General features: G+C 49.4%; 1 protein-coding gene across 15 annotated transcripts in view; it reads right to left on the bottom strand.

Annotated features, from left to right (window-relative positions):
• Positions 1 to 24,432, bottom strand: part of CACNA1G (calcium voltage-gated channel subunit alpha1 G) — a 140,791-nt gene that overhangs the window by 57,361 nt on the left and 58,998 nt on the right. For 6 of the 15 annotated variants that reach the window (XM_062623525.1, XM_062623526.1, XM_062623532.1 and 3 more), the window contains exons 7-15: positions 24,199 to 24,291; positions 21,863 to 22,673; positions 21,738 to 21,782; positions 20,023 to 20,387; positions 8,686 to 8,837; positions 7,989 to 8,174; positions 6,737 to 6,851; positions 6,085 to 6,240; positions 1,885 to 1,953 (exon numbers count right to left, since the gene is read on the bottom strand). In XM_062623525.1, coding sequence (XP_062479509.1) covers positions 1,885 to 1,953; positions 6,085 to 6,240; positions 6,737 to 6,851; positions 7,989 to 8,174; positions 8,686 to 8,837; positions 20,023 to 20,387; positions 21,738 to 21,782; positions 21,863 to 22,673; positions 24,199 to 24,291 — 1,992 coding nt within the window. Of the gene's footprint in view, positions 1 to 1,005; positions 1,033 to 1,884; positions 1,954 to 6,084; positions 6,241 to 6,736; positions 6,852 to 7,988; positions 8,175 to 8,685; positions 8,838 to 20,022; positions 20,388 to 21,737; positions 21,783 to 21,862; positions 22,674 to 24,198; positions 24,292 to 24,432 lie in introns of all 15 variants that reach the window. The other 9 variants (XM_062623522.1, XM_062623523.1, XM_062623529.1 and 6 more) reach the window with 3 other exon arrangements.

The raw sequence follows: 24,432 nt of genomic DNA, 5'->3' as shown, positions 1-24,432 counted from the left end.
GGTATAGTCAGGATACACCTGACGGGCAATGGTGCTCGCCAGAACAATACCCATCCAAAAGAGGAGGATTCAAGGCTGAAACCGCTGCTCTGGCAAAGGGCACCAAGCCCCGTCGCGATGGAGGATAAGTGGCAAGGGAGGGAGGATGCTGGGATGAGAGAAGCCAAGCAGATCCTCAGCTACTTCAGCTGGTAGAGACCCAGGAAACCCCACCAACACTAAGCTGCATCCCCAGGAGCCCTGGCCAGTGCTGTGGAGGTTTGGTGCTCGGGTACCTGTTGGTTGTAAAAACTCAGAGGCGTCCCAGTATGGAATGGGAGGAATTGCTGGCACCTGACACAAGGTGCAGTGCCCTGTGCCTCTGTTGAGCAAAACCCCAGAGGGATGAGCCCTAATACTCCCAATGGGGTCACTAAACAGTTTAGGGGATTTTTTTCCAGGTGGACTGAATATTCTCAGTCCCAGTTTTTAAGGCAAAAGAGAGTGTGATGTGAAGTGTTGGCTCAAAACTTCCCCTCCTGAGGATCCAGGACTTCTGTGCTATTCAGGGAAGCTCATCCTGCAAGACACAGACTGGGAAGGTCAGGAACGCACACTACAAGGGGGAGCAGTAAAGTCAGGCTGGAGTCTAAACCATGTCTGCGTATGAACAGGGGCTCCAGCTGGCTCCAGGTACGCTCCCTGTGGAGGCTCCCAGCTCAGCCCATCAGTGGGCCTGCCAGGGATTACTCATTCTCCCTAATGGGTTCTTAAAAAGGGATAAATAACAGGAAGAATTTTATGTGATTTGTATTCCTGGAGTGTTCTTTAACAGCCTAAAGGAAAGGTTTAGGGTGCATGATGCGTGCCGAGATGGAAAAGCAGAGCTACGTGAGGACTTCCCACCCCCTTCCCCAGCACCAAACCCCACATCTGGAGGGCAGAAAGCATCCCCTCCGAAACACCACGTGCCAGACTCAGTATGGTGCAGGCAAGCATCGCGCAGCCGGGGCTGCTGCCCGTTACCTGGTCTTGCACTCCCAGTTTGCCTTTCTGGATAGAAAAGGGGTTATGAGAGAACAGGGAGTTAAAACCCTTTTGGGAAACGAGGGTACGTCCAGATGGACCAGATGGTGCAATGGCTAAACCGGCCTGTACCGAAAGGGACTGACACACCGTGATACAATGGGAAAGGGCTTTTGTGCTGAGGGAAAAGTCAGACTTCTTGGAAAGGACAGAAAGGGAAGGGGGTGATAAAGAGAAAGGTGAGGGTGGCAGAAGAGTAACGCTTGGGGTGTGCAGCACTTCAGAGATCCACAGCTTCCTCAGACCTGAATGGGACCATGTCACATCCTGACCCGTGCTGTAGTGTGGCATCTCACTGGCAATCCCAGCATCCCGGGCAGCCTTTCTGGGACACAATGCCACCATCCAACCCTGTCCTGCTGAGCACGGGGCTCTCACACACACGTGTCCACAAACAGGCTTGATTCCAGGTCCCTTCAGTCCCAGGCACCCTCCTCTGCCTGTATGATGGTGTGAGTGCTTCAGCATAGCCATCTGCATCCCTAGGGAGGTCCCTGGGATGGGACTGTGCTGTGACAGCCCCATGGGGCACCTTCCTCAGGGGAGGCATCCAGAAAGGGGTCGGTGAGAGCAGGTGTTAAAGCCACCCCAAAGCACCCACCTAAATTTACCTGGCTCCCCCAGAGAAGGAAGGGACTTGAAATCAGGGCTGACTTGAAAATGAGGACAACAAAAAGGAAACCAAAACCACCCCCAAAACACCCAAACAAACCCCAAAAGAATGACAGCTACTACGATGAGAACAGCACCACGGCATGTGACCAGGCACCACGAGAGAGACAACCACGGTGGGTGGTGGGATGTGCTGTGTGTACATACCCCCGACGAGTCGACAGGCAGCTGAATACAGCTTAACTGCCCACTCGCGTCTTCTCGCTTGGAGATCTCCTGAAGGAGAAATGGGGGGGAGGAAAGGGGGAGGAAGGGGAAGGGGGGGTTCAATTGTCACAGTTTCAACAGTAGGATTGAATGGGGAATCAAAAAACACATGAGAAAAGGAAGGAAAGGAGAGGGGAAAGGGAGAGGAGCAGCATGTGGCTGCGATGGAGAGCCGGGCTGGGACACCCACTCCACTCGGCACAGGGAAGGGCTGGAAGATCTCAGATGGAGTGAAGCCATTCGAAGGGACCAGCCTTACCTTTAAATTAAGTGTTTCAAACAGAGCTTTCTTCATCTCCTAAGTGATAATTGTGCTAATGAAACACCAGCTAATTATTGAAAACATGGGTTTTTTTAAATTCTTTTTTTTTTCTGCAGCTGCATAATGGGATCTTTATTTATGACGCCTTCATTAAACGGCAGTGGAGGCTTTTAATGAATGTTTGATTAACACAACATTAGTCCTCTTACTGTCAGGTGAAATACCTCATTTAAGGAAAGCCACCGGAATCTGCTGTGAGTTCAGATTCCTCCTCAGCCCCGTTAGTGGAGACACCCGTTTAAATCAGTGCGGTGGTCAAACGTGGCAGAGAACAGCAGACAAGGAGGCACAGCCCTGTCCTTCGGGGCTTTGCCACACAAGTGGCCCCAGCAGCAACTCATAGCCCCAGAAGTCAGTCCCTCCCTACCCGCTTGGAAAGCACAGGACATTTTTCATCTCATTGTGTTTCCCCTTCCTCACGGGTGGCTCTCCCAATGCTCCAATACTTCAGCAGGTTACACACTGTGGGAGGGCATGGGTTGTCCCACCAGCTTGCCTGTGGGGCAAAGGGTCTTTCCTCTGGTTGCTACACAGGATACAAAACTCATTCCATTCTAGATTGGGGTGAAGAGTTTAAGAAAGACCAATCAGCTTTGGTGTCTGGATGTTTGGACAATGGTGCTTTGCTAGTGATAAACACTTAAATTAAAGTCTTGAGTTGTAACAGAGAGAGACATGGAAAACGCTTTGAAAAACATGGAAAGACTTTTCTTTCACAAGGAAAATCCCACTAGAACCATTAGGAATGCAAAAGGTAAGGGATGCAAGAAAGACACCATCCAAAATCTCTGCTGCTGGAGAAAGGACTGTTGAAGCCCGGAAGAAGTCCGTACTCCAGGTATGCTACATCCAGAGAGCAGGCAATGTTCTGCAGAGGAAAGCGTGGAGGGGCTGGAGGACCTGTGGTACTAAGGAGGGAAGAGGCACAAAGGAGGGGAAGGAACAAATCCACAAGGGAGGATGGCCAGAGACAACGGGACACAAAACTAGGAGGATTACCAATGGAAGAATACACTTTGGAGATAGTATTGTTAGAAAGTCCCTTAGAAAAGGAGCTTTATGCCTGACAAAGAGGAGTCATTCTTTGCTTCAGAGAGAAATCCCCTGGGCAGGGACCCAAGAGGTCAGGCAGCAATCTCAAATTAGCAGCTTGATCAAACGGAGTCCCCTGCTCACCTTCCCCACACCAGCACAGAGCTCCAGTTAAATCAGAGGACACGCAGTCAAAAATAACCACACAAAGTCCTCTGTGTGCCTCTCGCTACAGAGAGGCCGGTGACCGAATAGAAAGGAAGGCAAAGAAAAAGAAACTCAACACTGCAAAAATACTGCTCCGTATTTAAAGTTTGGAACAGGTCCTTTTTGTTTCTCAACTGCTTATATACGTCTGCTGCCTAGCAACTGGGGCTGCAAAGCCATGCACTAAAATTAACGAGGTGCTTGCAGATTGAGGAAAGGCACTCAAGGACCCAGGAGATAAAGGCAGCAGCCCTGGGGTTGTGTTTCAGCCAGAAATCTGAAGGAGAATGTAAGAAAACATCCAACAACCCAACTCAGAACGGTCAAGTGCAATCACGGGAGGGAGACGCTGGGGTTTGTTTACAGCGAGAGATGATCTCTCTATTCATTCTGCTTAGGAGAGGATCCTTTGTGTGCTGGCTAGCAAAAACCAGGATGAGATCTGTTTGCAAAGCTACACATCAGCCAAGCTGAATTAACATAAACCAGCAAGGCCAGACCCGGCTCTTGACCTCCAACAGATGTTTGCTCCCTGTTTGCTGAGGGAAACTTGGCTTGAGTCAAGGGATCTCTTGAACCCATTGTAATTTATGGGAAAACTGTGGAGAACACAGAATAACAAGGTTGTGGAAGAAAGATTATTATTAAAATAATCCCAAAAGATAAAACAATCAAAGTCCAAGGTAAAAAATAGCACCATAATCAGAGTTATGAATCACTGAAGTCCGTAGACATTGCCTTGGTTGGGCAGAATTGGCCAGAAAGGGTTTGATCTTTGGAGGCGACTGAGGGATCCTGGTTCCCTCAATCACCTCTGGGTACCAGCACAAGCATCCCTGCCTTCAGGCTGTCTCGGTGCTTCCCTGGCTCAGAAGTTACTCCCTGATTTACACTGCACTTCAAGCACATTTACAGCTTACACAGAAATCCTGCAGAGGAAAGCAGGGGCAGGGATGGGGCAGCCCTGCAGCAAAAAAAAGCCAGCCAAAAGCAAACCTGGGGAGTGCTGCAGGCAGTTCCCCTGACTCCAGGGAAAACAGCCCCTCAAGGGCATGGTTATTGGAATCAAATCACAGTGCATTAAGCCAGGGCATGAGTTTACAGGGAGATGTGCCATGGCACCAGCTGGCCGCAAGCGAGCGTGGGATAAATTGCTGCCGAGGGAAACAGGCTGGCAGAGCGGGAGCATGGGATGCTCTAGCATGAAAAACCAGGCTGAGCCAAGGACCAGAGGTGTCAGCCTCCCTTGAGGACCAGGGGTTGGGAAAGGGGTTGCTGCATTTAAAGGCTGCTGCATTTAGAGGATGCTTTTCTGCACGTAGCGGGTGCAGCAGGTGATCTCCCACTTTGTCGACCTTCAGAGAATCAATTTGCTAGGCTGAACAAAGGTTCGGTTTCAAAGCCATCATCAGAAGCAGACAAGGAGCTTTGTACCTCTTCTTGCTTGGGCAAGGGAACATTGTGCTACCTGGGAGAACCTGGAAGTGATCTTCCCTTCGGCTGAAATGTGGAGGGGATTTACAGACAGAAACAGCTACAACAATAACAATTAGAAAACCATCAACATGGAGAGAGACGGTACAAGAAATAAGAAGTATTTCTTCTTGCTGCCTCCCAGTACAACTCCATTACCTCCAAACTGTGCTCCAAAAATAATAGTAATAATAACAAAAATAGTTCTGTGCAGAGACGTTCATAGGGTGGGAGGATATTATCATACACAAGCCATAAATCTTAAGTAATATTTAGTCACCCCAGAGTGCTTACAGAAATCAGGGACAGTGTGTAAAAGCACAGCCTGTACGAGCAGATTCCAGCGAGCACTTTCAGGTTAGATTTACCTCTCCAGCACCCTGGGCAGGGTGTTGAAGTCCCCTCCCCTTGCTGATGTTCATAGACAGTCAATCTTTGCAGAGAGCGGGTGGGAATCTCAGGTCCCCCACCATGGGGACATGCTCACTTGCTCCGAGTTGGACAGTTGGGAAGGCAGTAGGATGAAAAATAGGTTAGGTTCAAACCTAAGTGCCCCCCTGCCCTTCCATGAAAGCCTCCAGCAATCTGGGATGTCTCATGGAAGTTTGCAGCCCAGTGAAGCAGATGGCAGAGACCTGAAATCATGTACTTTAAAATGTGCACAGCATTGCAGGGCTGGGAACAGGAAGAGCTCCATGAACACATACCATCGAAAAAAGATAATCATGTCACTAATCTCTTACCAGTCTGCGTAAGTTTTCAGGAGGGGCTTTTAATCTGGCTGACAAACACAGTGAGAACTGTTTCAAAGACACTGTCATAGCAGCCATGCCATCCGCAGTGCCTGACTCACTGCTGAATTCCCACTCCTGCATCAATGCTAACAATGCTTTTCCTTTAAGCCCTTCGTGTAAAGGGCTTGCTGTATTAAACTGCACCGTGGCTAAGAAGGAAAAAAGAATAGAAAGAAGACTTAGTACTTCCCCCCACTTTTTTCATGTACCAATCCCGTGAACACACTGCTGTCCATCTCAGAAATCAAATTCCAGGGTCTGGAGGGCCTGAAACTTTAGAAGAAAACAAAGGCAGGAGTGTGAGGACATTACCTCTGTTTGGAAACCCTCTACCAGGATGGCCACCAGCAGGTTAAAGAGAACATAATTCCCAAACGTCATGAGAGCAATGAAGTAGAGAGCAGCCCAGGAGGAGGTTGAAGCCATTCCATTGTAAAGAACCTTGTTCCAGTCTTCCTGGGTCAAAATCTGCAGAGGATGGACATGAGGAAAATGGAGGTGCTGGAGGACTGTGTGCTGTTTCCTCTGAGCCCGGCTGGATACCTGTGCAAACTGCCTATATTAATTATGGGCTGAAACCAGGTTCTGTCCTTTGTCAAAACATCACCGCAAGTGATCCTGATCTCATCCTTTCCATCTCCACCTTCTGCACTTACTGTCACCCACCCAGCCCATACCCTGCAAACACAGGTGCCTCCTGCCTCAGCAGCCCCTCCTCATGAGCTCTACAATTTATCCTGGAAAACAATCTGAAACCCCCCATGATCCTGCACTTTTGGTTTTGGGTCCTCTCCCTTCCACGGCAGGGAGCTTCACTAAGCTCTGTTGGATGCTTTGGAAAACAACCCCAGCCCTTGCAGCCCCCCAAAAACACAAGTTGTGGAAGTCCTGAGGTAAAGGTTGGACTTGATGATCTTAAAGGTCTTTTTTAACCTGGTTGATTCTGTGATTTTCCATTCTGTACCTGGAAAACGGTGACAATGGCCCAAAGCAAGGAGTCAAAGTTCTTCCTGTCAGGCAGTGTGTCCCCATCTCTCTCTGAAGCGAACTTACAGCCAAAGAGGTGCATCCCCAGGATGCTGTGTGGGAAGAAAAGCAGGGACTCAACAAGAGGACCACAGTACAAACCAGTAACCACACAACAGGGCTGACTGTCTCCTAATGCCACTTGGGAAATTCCTTTTATTTTCTGTTAAAGAGGAATCATTTTTCACTGAAAAACGCACCTCAAGATCACGCAGTTGTGAATTTGTTAATTGGAATGGGGAAGGACCTCTGAGTTTCGACCAAAAAGCATGCCCACTCCTTTTAATTCTGCCTTGTTTTTCCTTTTAAGTCAAAACACTGTCTTTCAACATTTCCCTAAACAAAATGTTTTGACTTTCTGTTTTGCAATGACACATTTTCAGCAAAATATGCTTCAATTGAATTAGGAAGACATAAAAGAGTTTCTGTGAAATGCCTGAATGAGACATATCTGGGGACCTGAAACAGCTTTCTCAATTTTGACAAGAAAACAGAATACTTTTCATTTTAGACTGATACTTAAAGGATAATTTGCTTTCCCCTGTTCTCATCAAGTAACCTGAATAATCAATTTATTCACAGCTCTACTGAGCACCACAGCTGAAAATGGTGGGTTTGGAGTGAAGCGTCTCACAGGGAGATGGGACATCATTCCATGGAAGAGACTGGCTTTCTCCAGCCTTCCTGGAGCCTGGATTGCTGGAACACCAGAGCTGGCTGTGACAAGGAGACAAGTTCTTCTCAAAATCTAACCCAAAATCCAAAAACTCAGGGTTATGCCAAGCCTATTTCTAACACTTCCACTTCTTAAAGAGGCCATGCAAGAACACAAGCACCACCAGGGCTGACTTTATTCTAGGAACATCACCCTCTTCTTGGCAATATTTTTAGCACCAGGCTTTCTGCTAGGCTGTAAGTAATGGGACTGCTGTCTTGGGGTGGTGTCAAGGAATTATCCAGCTGAAAGATTTCCCTTGTAAATCATCTTGCAAAGACACATCTCATTTGGCCAGAGTTAAGAGAATTCAGGCAGGGCAGCAAGCCACCGCCAGCGCTGGCCAGCGATGCTGTTCCTGGGACCATTCAGCTCAGCCGTGTCCTGCTATTGACTCTTGCATCTCCTCACCTTGCCACAAAGTCCTACATGAAAACCCAGAGCAACCTCAGGACAGGGAATCAGAAGCACTCACCTAAAGATGAAGATGAAGAGCATCAGCAACATGCAGAAGGTGGCCACGTTGTCCATGGTCTTCATGAGGACTACGAGCTGGCGCTGGAGGGCTGGCATGAAGCGGACCAGCTTCAAAACTCGCATAAGCCGAAAGGTCCGCAGGACTGAGAGCCCCCCGCCTTGCTGGCCCACGATCTCCCACACACTAAGGAGGAAGAAAAGGTCACTGAAGGATGAGGAGACAGAGCCACATAGGAGAGGAAGCAGAGGGAGGGTGAAATTCAGAGAGAAAAGGGATGGCAAGCAGGCAGAGACACACTTGCCAATGCCCCCGGTAAACTGGATTCCATCCAGGCTTGCAAAGAGCAGAGCCCCACTAGAGTGTCAAAAACACTCCTGCAAATCAGTGGCTGCAGCTGCAGGGGCAATTACAGCCTTTGCACAAGCAAAAAAACCAGCTGCTTAATCGGACGCTGGTTGTACCATTTGGATGCCATCAGAACATTGGGACTGATAGCTTTCTGCTTGAGCCTCTCTAAAATGGCTGTAAAATAACCCCAAGATATGTATTAGCAATTGTGTCTAAGGGCATTAATTTACAGCAGAGAAGTATAAAATGTCACGAGAAGGTGTTTATGCCTACTCTCCATGACTTTCTGTTTAATTAAGCAGTCAAATGAGGGGAAACACACATAAAGAAAGCTCTATGTTTGTACCTAATCACCACGATGATCCCATCAAAGATGTTGTATGGATTCTTAATGTAGCCAAAAGGGCCATAAACAAGGACTTTCAATAGCATCTCCAGGGCAAAGAGGCTTGTGAAGACTATGTTGCTGATCTCCAGGGCGTTGGTAAGCTCCTCTGGCTGGGGAAAGAAGGGGAGGAAAGGGAGACAGTAAGGAGCATAGCTCCACATCCAAAATTATACCTGGAAACACAAGCCCCAATGCCACAAGTGTAGGGATGCCGATGCTAATAGTTCACTCCAAGCCCAGGAGAGAGAAGAAAAATACTATCAGAGTATTTAAGGCTTATACACCCATTGTAAATCGAGCAGGTAAATCCAGACATGGACTTCACTTTAATCACAGCATTAGTAGACCTCAGGAGGTTTACACAGAAGCAGCATGTACCGAGTCTTAACATTTTCACATCCTCCAAATCAGTTCGCCTTATGCAGGAGGGATGTTTTCTCACATAAATACACTTTTAAGGCCTGAATTTTTGTTTAGTATCTCATCCAAAGACGTAAGCTAAGATTTTTCAAAAGCAGAGATTGGAGGTGGTATAACTGGAATGGCTCAAATAAAAAACCATTCTCAGGAGACCCCTGCTACTGAAGGAAGGCCCAGTCTTGGCATTCCACCCTGGCAATCTAAAAACAGAGGTATGAAAAACCCTTAACAAACAGACTTCTGGTAATGTGAGACCTAAATTAATACCTTTCACGCTTTTCTAGCACGTTTCAGAGTGTTCCCAACAATGCCTGCAGACACCCAGAGCTTTCCCCGACAGGTGGGTGGGCATTATTGGAAAACATATGGCAGAAGACAAAACACGGTGGTGTAATCTGTTTAGGATCTGGCAAGTCAGTGGCAAAGGCGCAAACAGAACCTGCAGCATCAGATCCCTTCTCCCCATCTAACCCCAACATGCAGCCGCAATTGCCATGTTTCTGTTTAAAGGCTTCATTAACATCAGGAACCATCTGCGGGGTCACGTCGGCAACGCTGAGGTGCCCCGCAGGGCATTGGGCTGGCACAGGCCACAAAGCACCTTACACACAGTGGGTGCTTAAACTCCTCCTAGGGGTAGTTTGACACTTAACTCACCCAGGTACTCTTCTAAATCCCCACATGTAACCACACACAGCTTTAGGTGCCTGAACACCGTGGTGGGTTATAGCCAGATGTGCTAATTCCAGCAGCCATACCGCGAGCAGAAGCCAATGTACAACACGTGCTGTTGACTACTCCCACCACTCACATGAAACACCTTGGTGGCTGGCCAAAAACTTCATACAGCTTCAATCAGGAGCTGCCATGCCATGGCACAACTGGTTGGGTTTGGCATGAGGTGACCCAGCCCAACAGGAGATGGCTCAGAGGCAAGGTCAATGCTTGAGCCCCAGGAAACTACAGTGACCAAGGGCTTCACTGATATATACTGGCAAATAAACAGATAAATCCATGTAGGCTTTCAACCCTTTCCTTCTCAGGGTTGTAGTCTCCACGTACAGCTGGCCAAGCCTGTGCAGCTCAAGCTCTTCCAACCCAGTGTGATGGTTGATGGTACTATAATCCCTGGGACTTGCACTGATGCTGGTGGGAGCTTGTGGTGACACAGGGGGAAACAGCAGCATTGAAAAGAAAAAGTTATTAAATAAAAGGGTGGTGTTGAACACTTTCTATAGCTCAAACATCCTCTCTGATGAATGGATCCCTTGGCTAGAGTTTGACAAACACCCCGAACATACAGCCCAAATCACCTCCTCGCTGATCTACAGCTAAGATACAACTGCTCCAGCTTCCGATATTAAATTCAGCTCTGGTTTAAAAATCATATACCTATGGGAACACTCGGACACAAAGTAATAAATAGGCCGAGAACTTATGTCAAGCTGCACTTCAGGACAATTTCAAATAGCTCAAAGCCTACATCAGTCACAAAAAAATGCCAACTCATTCATGAGAGCCCCAGCACTGAGGCAGGCTGTGCTGTTATCGCTACTGCAGCAATCCTGCTGGAAAGGAAATGTGTTCCTGGAAGCTTTCCTTCTCATCCATCATCACCACTAACCTGGGCCCTAAAGGCTGATTTCTACCCTCTGTTCTCCCTCTGTGACCGCGCTGCCAAATCTAACTGGCCCCAAAGGCACAGCCTGGTTAAATCCCTCGATGCGTGAGCAGCGCCTGGCATCTCCCCACAAGCTGTGGCATCCCTTCCCCATGGGGGCTGACATGGAAAACCCAACCAGCCTCTGCAGGGATACTGTGCAATTAGCATGGATTAATGAAGCTTTGCACTTTGTGAGCACCTTCGGGTAGAAGATGTTATTGGGATGTATAAATCCGGATGGGAGGCACTGGCAGGACACAGCTGGGTAATGTGGGGAGCGCCAGGGGGGAGCAGCGCTTATGCTGCAACTGCCCCAGGATGCCCAGCATGTGCTGGATGGTCCATGACCAGCCCATGAAACATCCCTTGCAGCCCGCAAGAGCTCCAAATACTCCTGGCACTGGCACAGAAGGGCTATGGGTGTTGGTGCTATGGGTGGTGATGCTCGCCACCCACAGCAGCACCAGATCCATCCCTCTCCCCCTGCTTCGTCCCAAAAAAGCCGCCTGGCCCCCCACTCTTCCTCCGCACGCGCTTCTCCACTTCCCTCACAGGAAACAGTTTTTAACATCCGAGACATCGGATGCCCACAATAAAAATGAAGAGTGTGATCTCCTGAACCAGAGCTGGGGGAGGGCTAGGCGAGCATCTGCTGGAAGCACGACACAACCAGACCCGCCTGAAATCGAGGTGCTATTTTGTTTTGGGAAACAACACATCCCCAAGCAGTTCAGACAGGGCGATGAGCATTCCTTGCAGGGTTTTTGCTGTGGAGCGCTCTTCCTTCCCCCAGGCCTCTTGCTCCCTCTCAGGGTGTCCCCAAGGGAAGCTCATGAGTCCCCTGCAACAGCTCCACATCCTCTTAAGGGACACATCACTGCAGCCAGTCCATGGGACCCCTGCCATGAGCACCAATGGGAACTATAGGTAAAACCACAGGTGGGCTGAGATCATGACCCTGCCCAAAGGAATCACAGCCAGGCACTGGGGATTCAGACACTTCTGAGAATGATAGCTCAGAACTCCATGCAGACATAGATAATAAGACTCTTTATAAGATGTTTCTGCTCTAGAGAAACCACAAACATGTCCAAGATATCTTTCCTTAGACATCATTACAATACAGCAGGAAAGTGGTTTTTCTCTCCCATGGGGATGGAAATTGTCATCCCATCCCAAACAGGAATGCAGCATCTCACAACTGGTGAAGTGGAACACTTTGTACCCAAAACTTTGAAAGCTCTCCTCTGTTTCAGTCCCTATTCCCTTGCCCATTTGCTCTCTATCATAAATCAACTGAAATTAAAAAACATTAAAAAAAAGTCAGCTTGAAGAGAACATGGAACTTTTTGTTCCCCAGCTGTTCCAATGGACATTTCAAATACCTCAGACAACTTATTCCAATAAATTATTCCTGTTTAAAGCCAGATCACTGAAACAGCTCCCCTCCCAAGCTTCAAGTTTGATAAACTGCCTTTTTCTGACAATAATCATCTAATCAAAACAATATTGACCAGCTGTAGATGTAATGTACCTGGGAGAGTCACTGATTTCTGGCACAAAACCCTCTCCACAGTTCCTTGCTGGGTGCGGAGGAACAGAGCAGCTTTCCCCTCTGAGGGGCAGCCAGAGCAGGTCGCATCCTTCCCTTGACTTACTTGGAAAAGTAAGTCCTCCAGGACCTGCGCTGGAAAGGGCATCTTGTGGGGATGCAGAGCCTGGGGTTTCCTTGCAGCACACTGATTCCCACCACCCCAATTACAGCACATCTGCCTCAGCTTCCCCATTAAAAGACGAGTCTGCTAATTCTCTTGTCAGTAACAGCAACGACTTGTTAAAAGGAAAGCATCCTGTGATTAAATGAGCAATACCCAGAAAGAGCAAGATGCAAGTGCCATTCAGCTGTGTCACAAAACACCAGCTCTTCTGATGAGTCTTCGGTAAATACTGATTTCCGTTTCCAAGACATCTTGCCTTGCTGGACACACAGACGTGGTGTCCTGGATAAATCATTCCCTGTTAGCTCCCTGTTTGTGTAGTGTCGATTTGTTGATATACCAAACAGCACATTGACAAGCTGTGGCAGCACATAAAATAGGAGCAGACAGCACAGCGTCTCCCATCAACACCACGAGGCAAGCGAAGGCGGCGGGGAGGAGGTGAGCCACGAGCACCCATCCGGACACAGCCCTGCCTGGCAGGGTGTGAACCACACCGGTGAGGAAGGGATGCTCTGCACCCTGCCTTTGGGCAGGACTGCCTGGCACCAAGCCAGGCACTGCTATGGGGACAGGAAAAGGCAAGAGAGGATGTCCCCAGATACTAAACGTTGTGTTGAAGGGTATCTCTGTGCTAGACTAGCGCCTTGCCCTTTTTCAGCATTCAGAAATAGGCTGTAACTCATTTGTTTCTTTTTTTTTTTCTTTAAGCTATGTACATGCTCATAAGTGAGGTTTCCAACGGCAGAGAGATGTGCTTCATTTCCACCTAGGCACAAGACAGTGGCATACGGTACTGCTTCCTGCGCCCCGGGCTCCAAGGTGTCTGCTGAGCAAGCACGGCTGCAGGCAATGAGTGGGAAAAAAAGGTGAGAACAGGAGCCGGGGTTATTAAAAGCACAAACTCCGGTGGCTGTGTTCCCCAGTTCCTGAAAGACAAACCCTGCTGCATGATCAAGTGCAACCAAGGGCCCTGGCAGATGGTGCACAGGGCTTACGAGGCTTCTGCTCCTGCCCTCCTCCAGTCATGACCCACATAAGGCACAGGCTCTTCATCATCATCATCATCGCCATGGGAATGTTTGGTATGGATCCATCCATCCCCATTTCCCCCTTGCCCAGGCAGTGAGCTCCAGGCTGTGGCTGAGCCTGGTCTTGCCCAGCCCCTGCCCCAGGGGATGTCAGCACAAAAGAGCACAAGCACCCCAGGGTCTTTCCTCTCTGTCTTGCTAACAATGAAATTACATAGAAAAATCACTGTCTCACCACAGCACAAAGGGAGAGATGGGGATGGCCGCCCAGGAGGCAGATCCCTCCCGATCCTGAGGGCTCTGCTTCTGTGAGCGGATCCAGAAGACAGTGAAAACTTCTAACCCATTCAAACGGCTGCAGAATAAAACCCTTCTGAAATCATTACCATGGCAACCAAGGAAAAATAACACAGAAAGAAAATACTGACCTCAGCTATTTCACAGGAAACACCAACAACATTTTACTGACTCATCACTTGCAGACTTTTAAATATATATACATAAGAAAAGAATCAAATGGGTCACACAAAGATGTGATTTTCAACCTGACACTGGTCCATTGAGATCCTCACCACCCTCCTCGTGGGTGCAGACACACATCGGGTCTGCCTCAAAACAGGAGCCAAACCATGAATCTTGGGGCCAAACACAAGGAATTCTGATGAATGGAAGCAGCTATTAATTAACAAAATGAAGCGCCCTTTCTTTGCTCTCTTTCACACCTGATTCCCCATCATTTATAGCTCACGGCTGAGTCCTCAGTCAACTAACAAGCCTTCTGCATACCCTGCCCTCATTGCACCCACATTTTTTCCTCTATTTTTTTGCACCCACTGAGCCACAGCCATCCCGAAAACCACTTTGGTTCCCTTCAGTAAATACAGCTCCTCTTAGCTCCAGAGCCACTTGCTACTTTATAAATAGAAACCCAATCCACACATATTTTCAGTGATTACATTCATTGTCTTTGGGGCTCCTTAAAAGGCACTGGGCTTTAGCTATTGTCCTGGGTCCAGCAGTGTGAACCTGAGTCATGTTTAATCAGAGCCTGATAGACCGATAGGCTCCCTCTTTTCATCCTTTGCCAAACTGGTTAAAGGAAACAGCAGCAGGATAGCAGAGGGTTTTGCTTTGCTCCTCCCGGAGGAAAGGGCAGCATGCTTGCTGCTCAGTGGGCTGGAGGACTGCTGGGAAGTTCAGGATTTAAAGGCATTTATTAAAAGGAAATTACTTTGACAGACAAGCGAACAAGTCCAGTTTCATCCCTTCACTGCATGGGAAAGGAAGATTTTTTTTTACGGGCTGAATGGAATGCTGCAAGAAAGGGATGAAAGCAGCTTTTCATTTGGAAATATCAGAGCTGTCTGCACAGGAGGGACTCCCCTTCCACCGCTGCTGCTGATCTCACCTTCAACCATTCTTCCCTGTTGATGACCCTTCCCAACCCACACGTGCAGAAGGAAGGAGCTGAGTGCCATGGAAATGGCTCCTTCTGGTGCAATGCAAGACCTTCCTCTCCACCACATCCTTATTGAGCAGCCATGGCCAGCAAATGAATTCCCTGGCCCTCACTGCCTGTAAGTGGCCATGTCCCCATGCACTTCTCTCTGCCTTCTGTCATCCCAAACCTGGGGTGCAAACAAGGGGACAAGCCCTGAGCATGATGGAGAAACTCATTACCCAACCCTGAAGGGACAATGCCATGAACCACCCCTGCCCAGGACCAGAAGCAGGACCTGCAGACCTCCCCCAAGCCCTGGCACTGAGCAATCTTTACTGCTCTCAAGAGGCACAGCAGATATTCCTGCCTGAACTCCTTATCTCTCTCAGCTCGAGATTTCTGGATTAATATTATCCCAGAAAATGCAAGAAAAACATGAAGTAGCTCATCCATCTGCCCAGGTTTTGAAGGAGCTTAAGCGGAACAAAAGCTGCATTTCCACTTGGTCACACCTTGTAAGTACTTGAGATTTAAAGCCCTCTATTTCTAGTTAATCTAAACCAAGTTGGAAACTTATCTCCCCATTAGTACTTGAGAAGGACCAGGGGGAGGGAGGAAACAAAAACAGAGAGAGAAAAAGGCTGTCTCTGTAGGGCTCCTGTGCCGTTCTGCTGAACAGGGGTTTCTGATGCTGGTAACGCTATCTCTAATGCTGACAGGCTTCCAATGGGGAAAAGCTGATCGTTTCCTAGCATCAGCAAAAAACCAATTATAACAAAGAGATGAAATCCAGCAGAGACGAGGGAAAAAGTGCTCGGCTCCTGTCCTCGCTCCTACTGGGGGCTGAGCAGGATGGGAAGGGGCATCTGTGACAGCAGGGCAGAGCCATGGGCATCACCACATTGGGACCAACCTCTCCCAGGAGAATCAGTGAATAAATGGACTTATCCCTGGGAAATCACCAACAATCAGCAATCAGGAGCACTTACAGACGAAAACATTTGTTGGTACAAGCTGAGGATACTCCAGAAGCTCGAGCTGAGTTTGCTGGCTCTCACCCAAGGGGAACAACCACAATAATCAAAGAAGGAGCAGAAAAACACCCGGCTATCTGCAGAGAGCAGCGATTTTTCATCCTCATGGGGATGAGGCAAGTTTCGAAAGCACACACATCATTTTCCTATTTCACTGAGCTCAAATCCCTTCTCAGCACTGCCTGAGCAGAGATAACATAAAGGTATGGATGGCACCTGAAACAACAGCTGTAGTGATAGGATCTAAGGCAGCCCAAATATTTCCAGCTTCTGAACTAAATTAACAGGAAAGGATTGAGGCTTACATCTCCCCATCCAGGCAGCTGAAGAAAACTTCAGTAGATGTCAAGGAATCCACATAGGCTCATCACTAAAGCATGCAGAGAACTGAATTATCTGATAAAAAAACCCATACACCTTCCAATTGCATGAAATCTCATTTTATTTTCCAATCATTCAGTCTGCAGAGCCAGAATAAAGTTTGCTTTATAGGCACAGCCCATTTTAAAAGGCTATGAGGGCCGTGGTACCCATGTATTTTGCCTGGCACGCTGGAAGAGCTTCTTGAGTGAGTCAATTAAAACACAGGAGTTCCTACAAGACCTCATAAACCCTTTCAAATCACTGAGGAGCGGAAGAACCCCTCAGGTCTATAAAAAGAGTTACCCCCAGTAACAAACAGGGAGCTGGTTTTTGAAGTCCTGGTGATTAACAGCTCTGATGACTTCCATTAGCGTTGACTTGACTCCTTCAGTCTCCAACAGCAATCTGTTAATAAGAGTAATTTCTGCTCAAGCAGGAGCTAATTGAATACAGCACGTGCGAATCTATAGGGCACCTCGTTTTCCTGCCATGGGAGCACCCTATGAAGCTGTAGCACTGAGGAATGAAGTTGATGCTAGCTACAAGCCCTGCTTTGGGCAAAGCCAGCAAACACTGAGGGAGGGAAAGCCTCACTGCACTGCCAAAGCTTTCATCTCTTGACTAAGAGTGGCTGGCACAGGGCTGGAGAGATGTGTAATGGAGTTAAACAGAGACATGGGATATGCACCAACATGGAAGTAGAGGTACCTCTAGGAAGAGAAGACAGTGCATGAGTGTGGGACCTTGTGAGCTCCCAGGAAGAGCCTGGAGCAGATGGAAGTTGTCCAGTGTAATGCTGTCTCGTTGATCAGAGGGATGAATGCACATGCATAAGCATCCTCCTGAATCACAGCCTAATGAATCAGATTCATACTGGGAAGCACCAAATTAGAACTTTCACCAGAGAGAAGAGTTGGGCTGCACTATTAAGGCCACAGCTGGAGTGAAGCAGCTGGGGTGCAGCATCAGTTTGCATAGGTCTATGATGCTCAGAGCCCCTGGTGCAGCACCAGCTGCTGCCTGGATATGGGACAGGTCTTTGAGTCACTGCACTCACAAGAAACAACTCAAAAGAGGTGCAAGAGATACCAAAACTATCTTACAATTGATTCCCTTCCTTCCTGACCTGGAGGCTTGACACAGATCCAGATGCATAAAAGAAGCCAAAATTTAGATGCCCTGGATTGAACTGATGTGGAACCATGAAGGTTGGAGGGGACACGGTGTTGCCCACAATCACCCTATGCAGCCAGGCAAGGGTGAGCCACTGCAGCTCATCCCTGGGTCCTGCACATCCTTCTCTAGTGCAAGTGTGTCCTCTTCTCTCCAGAAAGGTGCTGGTAAACAAGGCTTTTGACATAGCACCTTAAAACATGTCCTGGAAGCATTTATCCTAATACAGCCCAGGGTGCCAGAGTGCTCATGTGAAAATCCCAAGAGGTAAATATTCATTAAATAAGCAGAGAGCTTAATATAGAAAACCATGGAGTCAAGTACTCTTCAAGCCCCCTCATATCTTTGCAAACATCAGCCAATGAAGATAAATGTGGCGTGGCTCGTCACTCGCACGCTCTTCTAACAGAAAAAAGTCGCATTTCAGTGTTTATAATCTCTGCAGCAAGGCCTGGTCCAGCATTCTTTCCCTCTAATTCCTGCTCTCATAACTTTCAGATTATGAAACTGCAGACTATAAGCCTCCAGAATTTACAGAAAAACACCTCTCTGCTCTCTGCTGCCACTTTGAGCAGATGAACTAATAAAAACAAGCTCTGCTATTCACTCCAAATGCCTGGGAGAAAGGAATCTGGAACAGTAGTAGCTTCAAAAATACCGTCAAAGCAAGCAACCACCCACAGCATCTGGAGTCCCCCCACGCTTATCTGCTCCTTTCACCTTCTTACCCGGAAACCACCACAGAAATCTGTCACTTCCCACCCAGCTGCAATGCTGGGGACTCACCACTGGCCAGGGCAGAGGCCAGCATCCCGCTGCCCCATTTCCCACAAGCCAAAGAATTAAGGAGCTGTGTTGCCTTTAGGGTGTTTGATGATGGAGCTTGCTCAGCCACGCATCCACACGGTGATGTACATGTAGGGTGGGAGCCTACACCAGCATCTCCCAAAGATGCTCCTGATAAAGGGCAACAAACCTTAACAATCCCCGCCTTGAACAGACACAGGGGATCTGCTTTCACCCTTCAGCCAAGGAAGGAATATGATTGTTCATTGGTTCCTGTGAGCCACCTCCCCCCCAGGTTCTTAGGAGATTATCTTCCTGCTATTATTAAATAAAGGTGGAATCACTCCCTTGCAGAGCTCCCACCAAGGGCAGCACATGAAGGTGAAACCTGCAGGACTGGAGAGCGCATCGCTCTTTAATGTGTACTGAAAACAACGGGTAGCCAGCCAGACTGTATTAGGACATCAGGGAGAGGGTGCTGGCTGGAAGGGACACATTGAGCACAGCCATGTCTCCCTGGTGTTCGGTCATTGAGGCATTAATGCCACAGCAGGACACAGGAACTTGGGGTTGATCTTAAGCCACCACCACTGCCACTGTGGGAGAAACACCTCTGCATGCAACGAGCCCCTGCAAACCTGAAACATGCCAGGAAGGGAGAAGAGTAAAAAGCCACCACTGAGGATATGAGGGAGGTCCCAGCAAAGGCCAGCTCTGGGATAGGGGTGGCTGTATCTGTCTGGGAGAGGAGATGTCTGGTATCCCAGGAGCAGCACCATGCTGGTCAGTGGGAGCCCTTGAACATTGCAGGAGTACCTAACAAGGTTTTGCAGCATCTCAGCGTCTCTGCTAATAAACTCATCACCCCAAATACAAAGTGAGCACCTGCAGCACCAAGCCACCTGATGCCTGCAGCAGGACCAGAGGCACCATGCCAGGCATGCTGCCAGCAGCGTGCCACAAAACCCTCATGAGACCAGACCCTGCAAAAGCCTCCCTGAAAGCAGAGCTCTTGTCATCCTTATGGAGATGTTTCAAGAGGAATGTAGCAACTCCTTTTCTTAATGACTATATATAGCGAAAAGCTCTGCTAGGTGACAAGTGTGCGAGAGGCTGGAACAGAGGCAGCCTCTTGTCTGCAAGGACTCAGATAATCAAGCAGAGGAATAGCCAGAGATGAGTCTATTTTGGACTATTGCTGGCGCGTTCACAGGGAAGCAAAGGCATTTGTTACCTCCTCTCCAGGGACTGCAAATTCAATAGGCTTCCCTGCCTGCTGCTGCACTGACCCCAGAGCCTGTAGCCAACACTGCTGGGCTGGCACAAACCCAGTGGCAAACAGCTGGTGCCTCTCCTTGGGCTCTGCACCACAGAACCCAGCAGGGCATGGTGCTGATGGCCATCTCGGCACAGTGCTGAACATCCCTGTCAGGGCTGGGATGCAGGAGGTCACATAGCCAGGTAGCAGCTGGCCAGCTGGGGTGATTGCTGCTGCCCCTGCCTGCAAGCTAAAAGCATACTCAGAGAGAAAAAGCCAGCCCTGCTTTGTCCTGAGACCTTTCCTACAGCATCCCAATGCCTTTCACCCTCCCGCTGGCAGGTGGATTCAGACCCACATCACCGCTCACACCCCCGCTGTGCCAAGAGCCACTGTTACAGCACTCACCTGCTCATGGTACTCGATCCCCATGCTCAGTGTGTTGATGAGAATGGCCACCATGATGCCACGGCCAAAATACTTGCTGTCCACGATCTTGCGGAAGGTCTCACACACCATGTGCCAGAAGGCCAGCACCCGGCTTGTTCTCCTGGCGCGGGCTCTGCCCCGCTGCGGGTCCCGCTGGTCGCTGTAGTGAGCATCCTGTGTGAACTCGTAGACCCCATCGCTGTCCGAGTCGGCTGTCTCGTTGTCCGTCAGCTCGGCTTCACTTGCCAGCGCCTTGAGGCAGTAGGGACAGCTCTCGGGGCTGCAGGAGCCACCCTCCAGCTTGGTGCAGGGGCTGGAGATCTTGCAGGAGCTTTGGCAGGGCCCTGAAATGCCAGTGGGGCAGGGGCATGGCAGCCCGTCAGCCATAGGAGCAACCCCCAGTCCCCATTAGCACCAAGCTGATGCCCTTGACACGACAGGCATTTCCTAATGGGAAAAGGGCTCCTGCTGGGTTAAAGAGTCCTAGGCAAAACCTGAGCTCCCCAAGTGCCTTCTCCCTAGTAACAGAGCCCTCTTTGCTGTCCCCAGGCAGATAGAGCTGTCCAGGACCCTAAGCTCACCTTGTTACACCTCTGGCCATTATGGCTAGGAGAAAGTGATCATCTCTCTGGCCCTGGCAGGCTCTGGGCTGTAATTATCAGCAGCACTGCTGTAGCAGCCTCCTTTCCTGCTCCCGCTGTTTGCCGCTGCTCCGAAATCATCAGCTTCCCCCTCCATGTGCTGCCCTCAACAGCAGCTCCCAGCTGCCAGGTGGCTCCCTGGTGACAATACCAGCAGGATATTCCCCCCGTATCCCACCATCTGGCCAAGGGGAAAGGCTATCTGCAAAGCACGTGCTTGACTCCTGCACAGCAGCATGCAGCAGTGAGAATAAAACCCCAGCGATAAAGCAACTCAGAGCCCAGCTGTGTGTGCTCAGTCTCTGGGCCAGGGACCTGACTTGGTCTCTTCCCTGCACAGCTCCTCCCTGGAAAGGTCAATGCTACTGTGGTGGGATGGAAAAGGAATTCAGTGTCTGGGAAAGCCTGGCCAGAAATGCTGCTTGGAGGCTGAGAGGGTTTGGATTAGACTGGCCCAAGCTTCCAAACCTCAGGATGTGGAGGGGGAAAGAGCATCTAGCAGTGAAGGTATGAAACCCCTGATCCAGGAAAGCTGCATTCAGTGCCTGGCTCTGCTATGGGCTTCCTGAGCAAATCACAGATTGTTAATATTCAGCATCTGCAACTGCCATTGAGCAAAGCAGACACTTGATCTCCCCAGGCCTCGTGTGCCATAGGGAGCAGAGCTACTCAGTGCTCAGGGATGTGCTGGGACTCAGATCTGCAGTGTGCCCATCCCCAAGCTCTGCAGCAAGTGGTGGGCAGTGCAGCCACCTCCAGCCCCTGCATTTCAGCAAGGAATGTGACCATTTGGAAGCAGCCAGGCCCAGTGTCAAGGCCAGGTCCAGCTGATTTGGGAAGTGGTGATCCCTGTAATTGCAGATTGTTATTTTGGGGAGAAGAAATTAACTGCAGAATAAATTGATTTGGGGGATGGGAAAGAAAATGGGTTCAATGAAAACATCAGTTTCCCTTGGATCCTTGCAAGTATGAAATCTAGGATGCTGAAAACTCTCTGCTGATTTTGGCTATAAAAACACATTAGGTAGGTCAGAAGGTTTCTGTTGGCCTCACCTGGAAAGCTATCGCCTTTCTCTGTAACGTGGACTGAAAAGAACCCTGCAGAAAGAGAAATAAATCAGGTCACAGCTTGTATTTCTATAAGGCAACCCTGCACTGACACCCAGCCCCAGGCTCACCCGTGCTCTGTGTCTCCAGCAGCTTGTGCATGGTGCTGTACGGCCCCGGTGGGATATTGAGGCTTGTCAAGGTGCTGCTCCCACCACCAACCGCTGCCTCCCCAAGGTTCTTCTCCTTCAGCATCTCATGGGAGGTACTGGGGTGCACCGTGGGGTACACTTTGCTGCCCACAATGTTCTTGGGGATCCCCTCAGGGCTTGGCAAGCCAAGGCCTGGCTGTGGAAGGGATGATCGGCAGCGCACCGGCTCGAAGTGGCAGTCAGCATGGTAGATGCTGTGGACAGACTCGGTGTTGCTGGGAGCAGCACTGGGGGCCCCATGGGCAGTTGATGCCGTAGGGGGGAGCATCAACCGGTTGGTCCCATTGTGAAGTGAGCTGGTCTCCACATCGCTGATCTCGGGGCTGGCACGAGGTGCCCGCAGGTTCCCATTGCCCAGGTGATAGTGGTGGTGATGGTGATGATGGTGGTGGATGAGGTGGTGCACTGAGGACCTCTTCCTCCTCCGGTGCTTCCTGGCATGCCGGTCAGACCCTGCTTTGCTCGTGGGGCTGGCGAGGAAACCCATCCTCACCCCCGCCACCCAGTAGAGCTCCACGAGCTGCTTGCTGCCTTTACGGACAATGTAAACCAAGTACTTGAGGAGTTCATCGTAGCAGCTGCCTGGCTCTGAAAAGCTGGCGAGGGTGCTGGCATTGGACAGGTAGCGCACACGCTGCTCCTTCATCAGCTGGCTCTCGCGCTGCTTCGTCTCGGAGAACTGCGTTGCTATCACCACCAGGCAGAGGTTGATCATGAAGAAGGAGCCCACCTAAGGGGAACAGGAGCCATCAGCCAGCTTTGCTGATGGAGCGAACCCCATCCAGCCCCGTCCCCTCCATCACCCAACGGGGACCATCAGCCAGCACCATGGGGGGGACTGAGTCACCCCCAAAACCCCCACCCCAAGGACTTGCACACCGGCGCTCCACGGAGCACGTCAGAGATCAAAGACGAGAGGAGATTATTGTGACAAAAAGCTTTTGCTCTTTTAAGATGATGTTTTTCTCTCCCTGCAGACAGCGGTTGTAATTATCACAATTAGTGGCATTACTGATGAATGCATCGAGGCTTCTTGATAGGAACGTTCTTCCTGGCAGAGTCAGGGCAGGCTGCAAGCAGATCCCTTTCCCCTGCTAACGGGATTTGCGGGTGACTGTTACGCAAGGGCATCAGCGGGCTGTACCCACAGCCGGAGGGTTTATTTCCAGCCAGGGTTTCATGAGGTTCTGCCTTCTGCAGAGCCCAGCCTGGATCACAGGGAATTACTGACATGCTAACGGACTATCACATACTGTTAATGTTACTCACACGGCATCTGGAAAAGCACTGATTGTCCTTCCTCCCCGCCATTTCAGGGATGTTGAGAGCAAGAGATGGTTTCTTTTCTGGGGAAGCTATTAGATGAGCCAGAAAAACCATCATGGACTAAACGACCTCCTATCTTCTCTCATCAGGGTTTGAGTCCTGGTTTGATGAGGAGCAGAAATCCCCACAATGGCCTAATGGACAACGTGCAACTATTTTGCTGGGCTTAGTCAAATTAGAAAGCAAGAAAGGGACTCATCTCACTTATCTCAGGTACATCCGAGTGAGACACCTAATGATCCTTTAGAGTCAAGAGAGAAATAGGCACATCAAGTCTGCAATGCATCTAATTTATTTTGGATGTCTACCTTTGGAGGAGATGAATCACTCCCTCAAAGCACCTATTTTTCTCCCTTGACTATAAAGACAGTCTATACAATGAGTTCAGCCAGTCAGAGCAGTCAATTCTGCTTGCGTGGATGAAGCCCTTCATGGAGCCCACCCCACAGATACTCTTTGTTGGCTCTGTTGTGGGTGGTCTCGGATGATGCTGTGACATGTGGGTGGGCTGTGGGCAGTAATCTCTTCCCTCCTTTCTTAATGTGCTCTCTGAAGTTTGGGATTGTTTCCCTGAAATGTCCTCTATGTCCCTGTCCTTCAACATAGGGAATTTCTGGGAAGCCTCCTCCCCTTCCAGAGCTCAAAACCTGACTGGGGGAAATTTGCCTGTTTTTAAACTTAAATTCAAGGTGGCAACTAAGAGAGAGAACCTTGGAGCACAGCAGAAATGTTTCTACCACAGCTTAAGCACATCTTTCCTTCCTTTATGTTCACAGCAAAACCCAGCTGCAATACAGTGTATTTAAGCTGCACATCTTCCAGGAGGGTGGTTTCTACATCAGCTTTTATATTCACTGCATTATCTGCCCTGTTCCTCTGGGTCACTCCACATGCCAGGAAGACGCCCATGTTCCCCTAAGGCCACTCACAATGATCAGGAGGATGAAGTAGATGAAGTTGTAGAAGGAGTGTGCATCCATGACAAAGTACATGATGTCCACCCAACCTTCCAGTGTGATGACCTGGTGGAGACAGGAAGGGAAAATGAACCTGTCAACACTCAGTTACAACACCAAGAGCACAAGCAACGATTCTCCTGGCTGAGTCACTTCTGACCACCCCACAGCTGGTCTTGGTGCAGTACAAGACACTGAAGAGCCAAA

This window comes from Pezoporus occidentalis, unplaced genomic scaffold (genome assembly GCF_034315485.1).
Source record: "Pezoporus occidentalis ecotype Australia unplaced genomic scaffold, CSIRO_AGI_Poc_V1 ctg254, whole genome shotgun sequence".
NCBI classification, from domain to species: Eukaryota; Metazoa; Chordata; class Aves; order Psittaciformes; family Psittacidae; genus Pezoporus; species Pezoporus occidentalis.
Note: the sequence above shows the minus strand (reverse complement) of the source record. Positions and strands in the feature narration are given on the sequence as shown.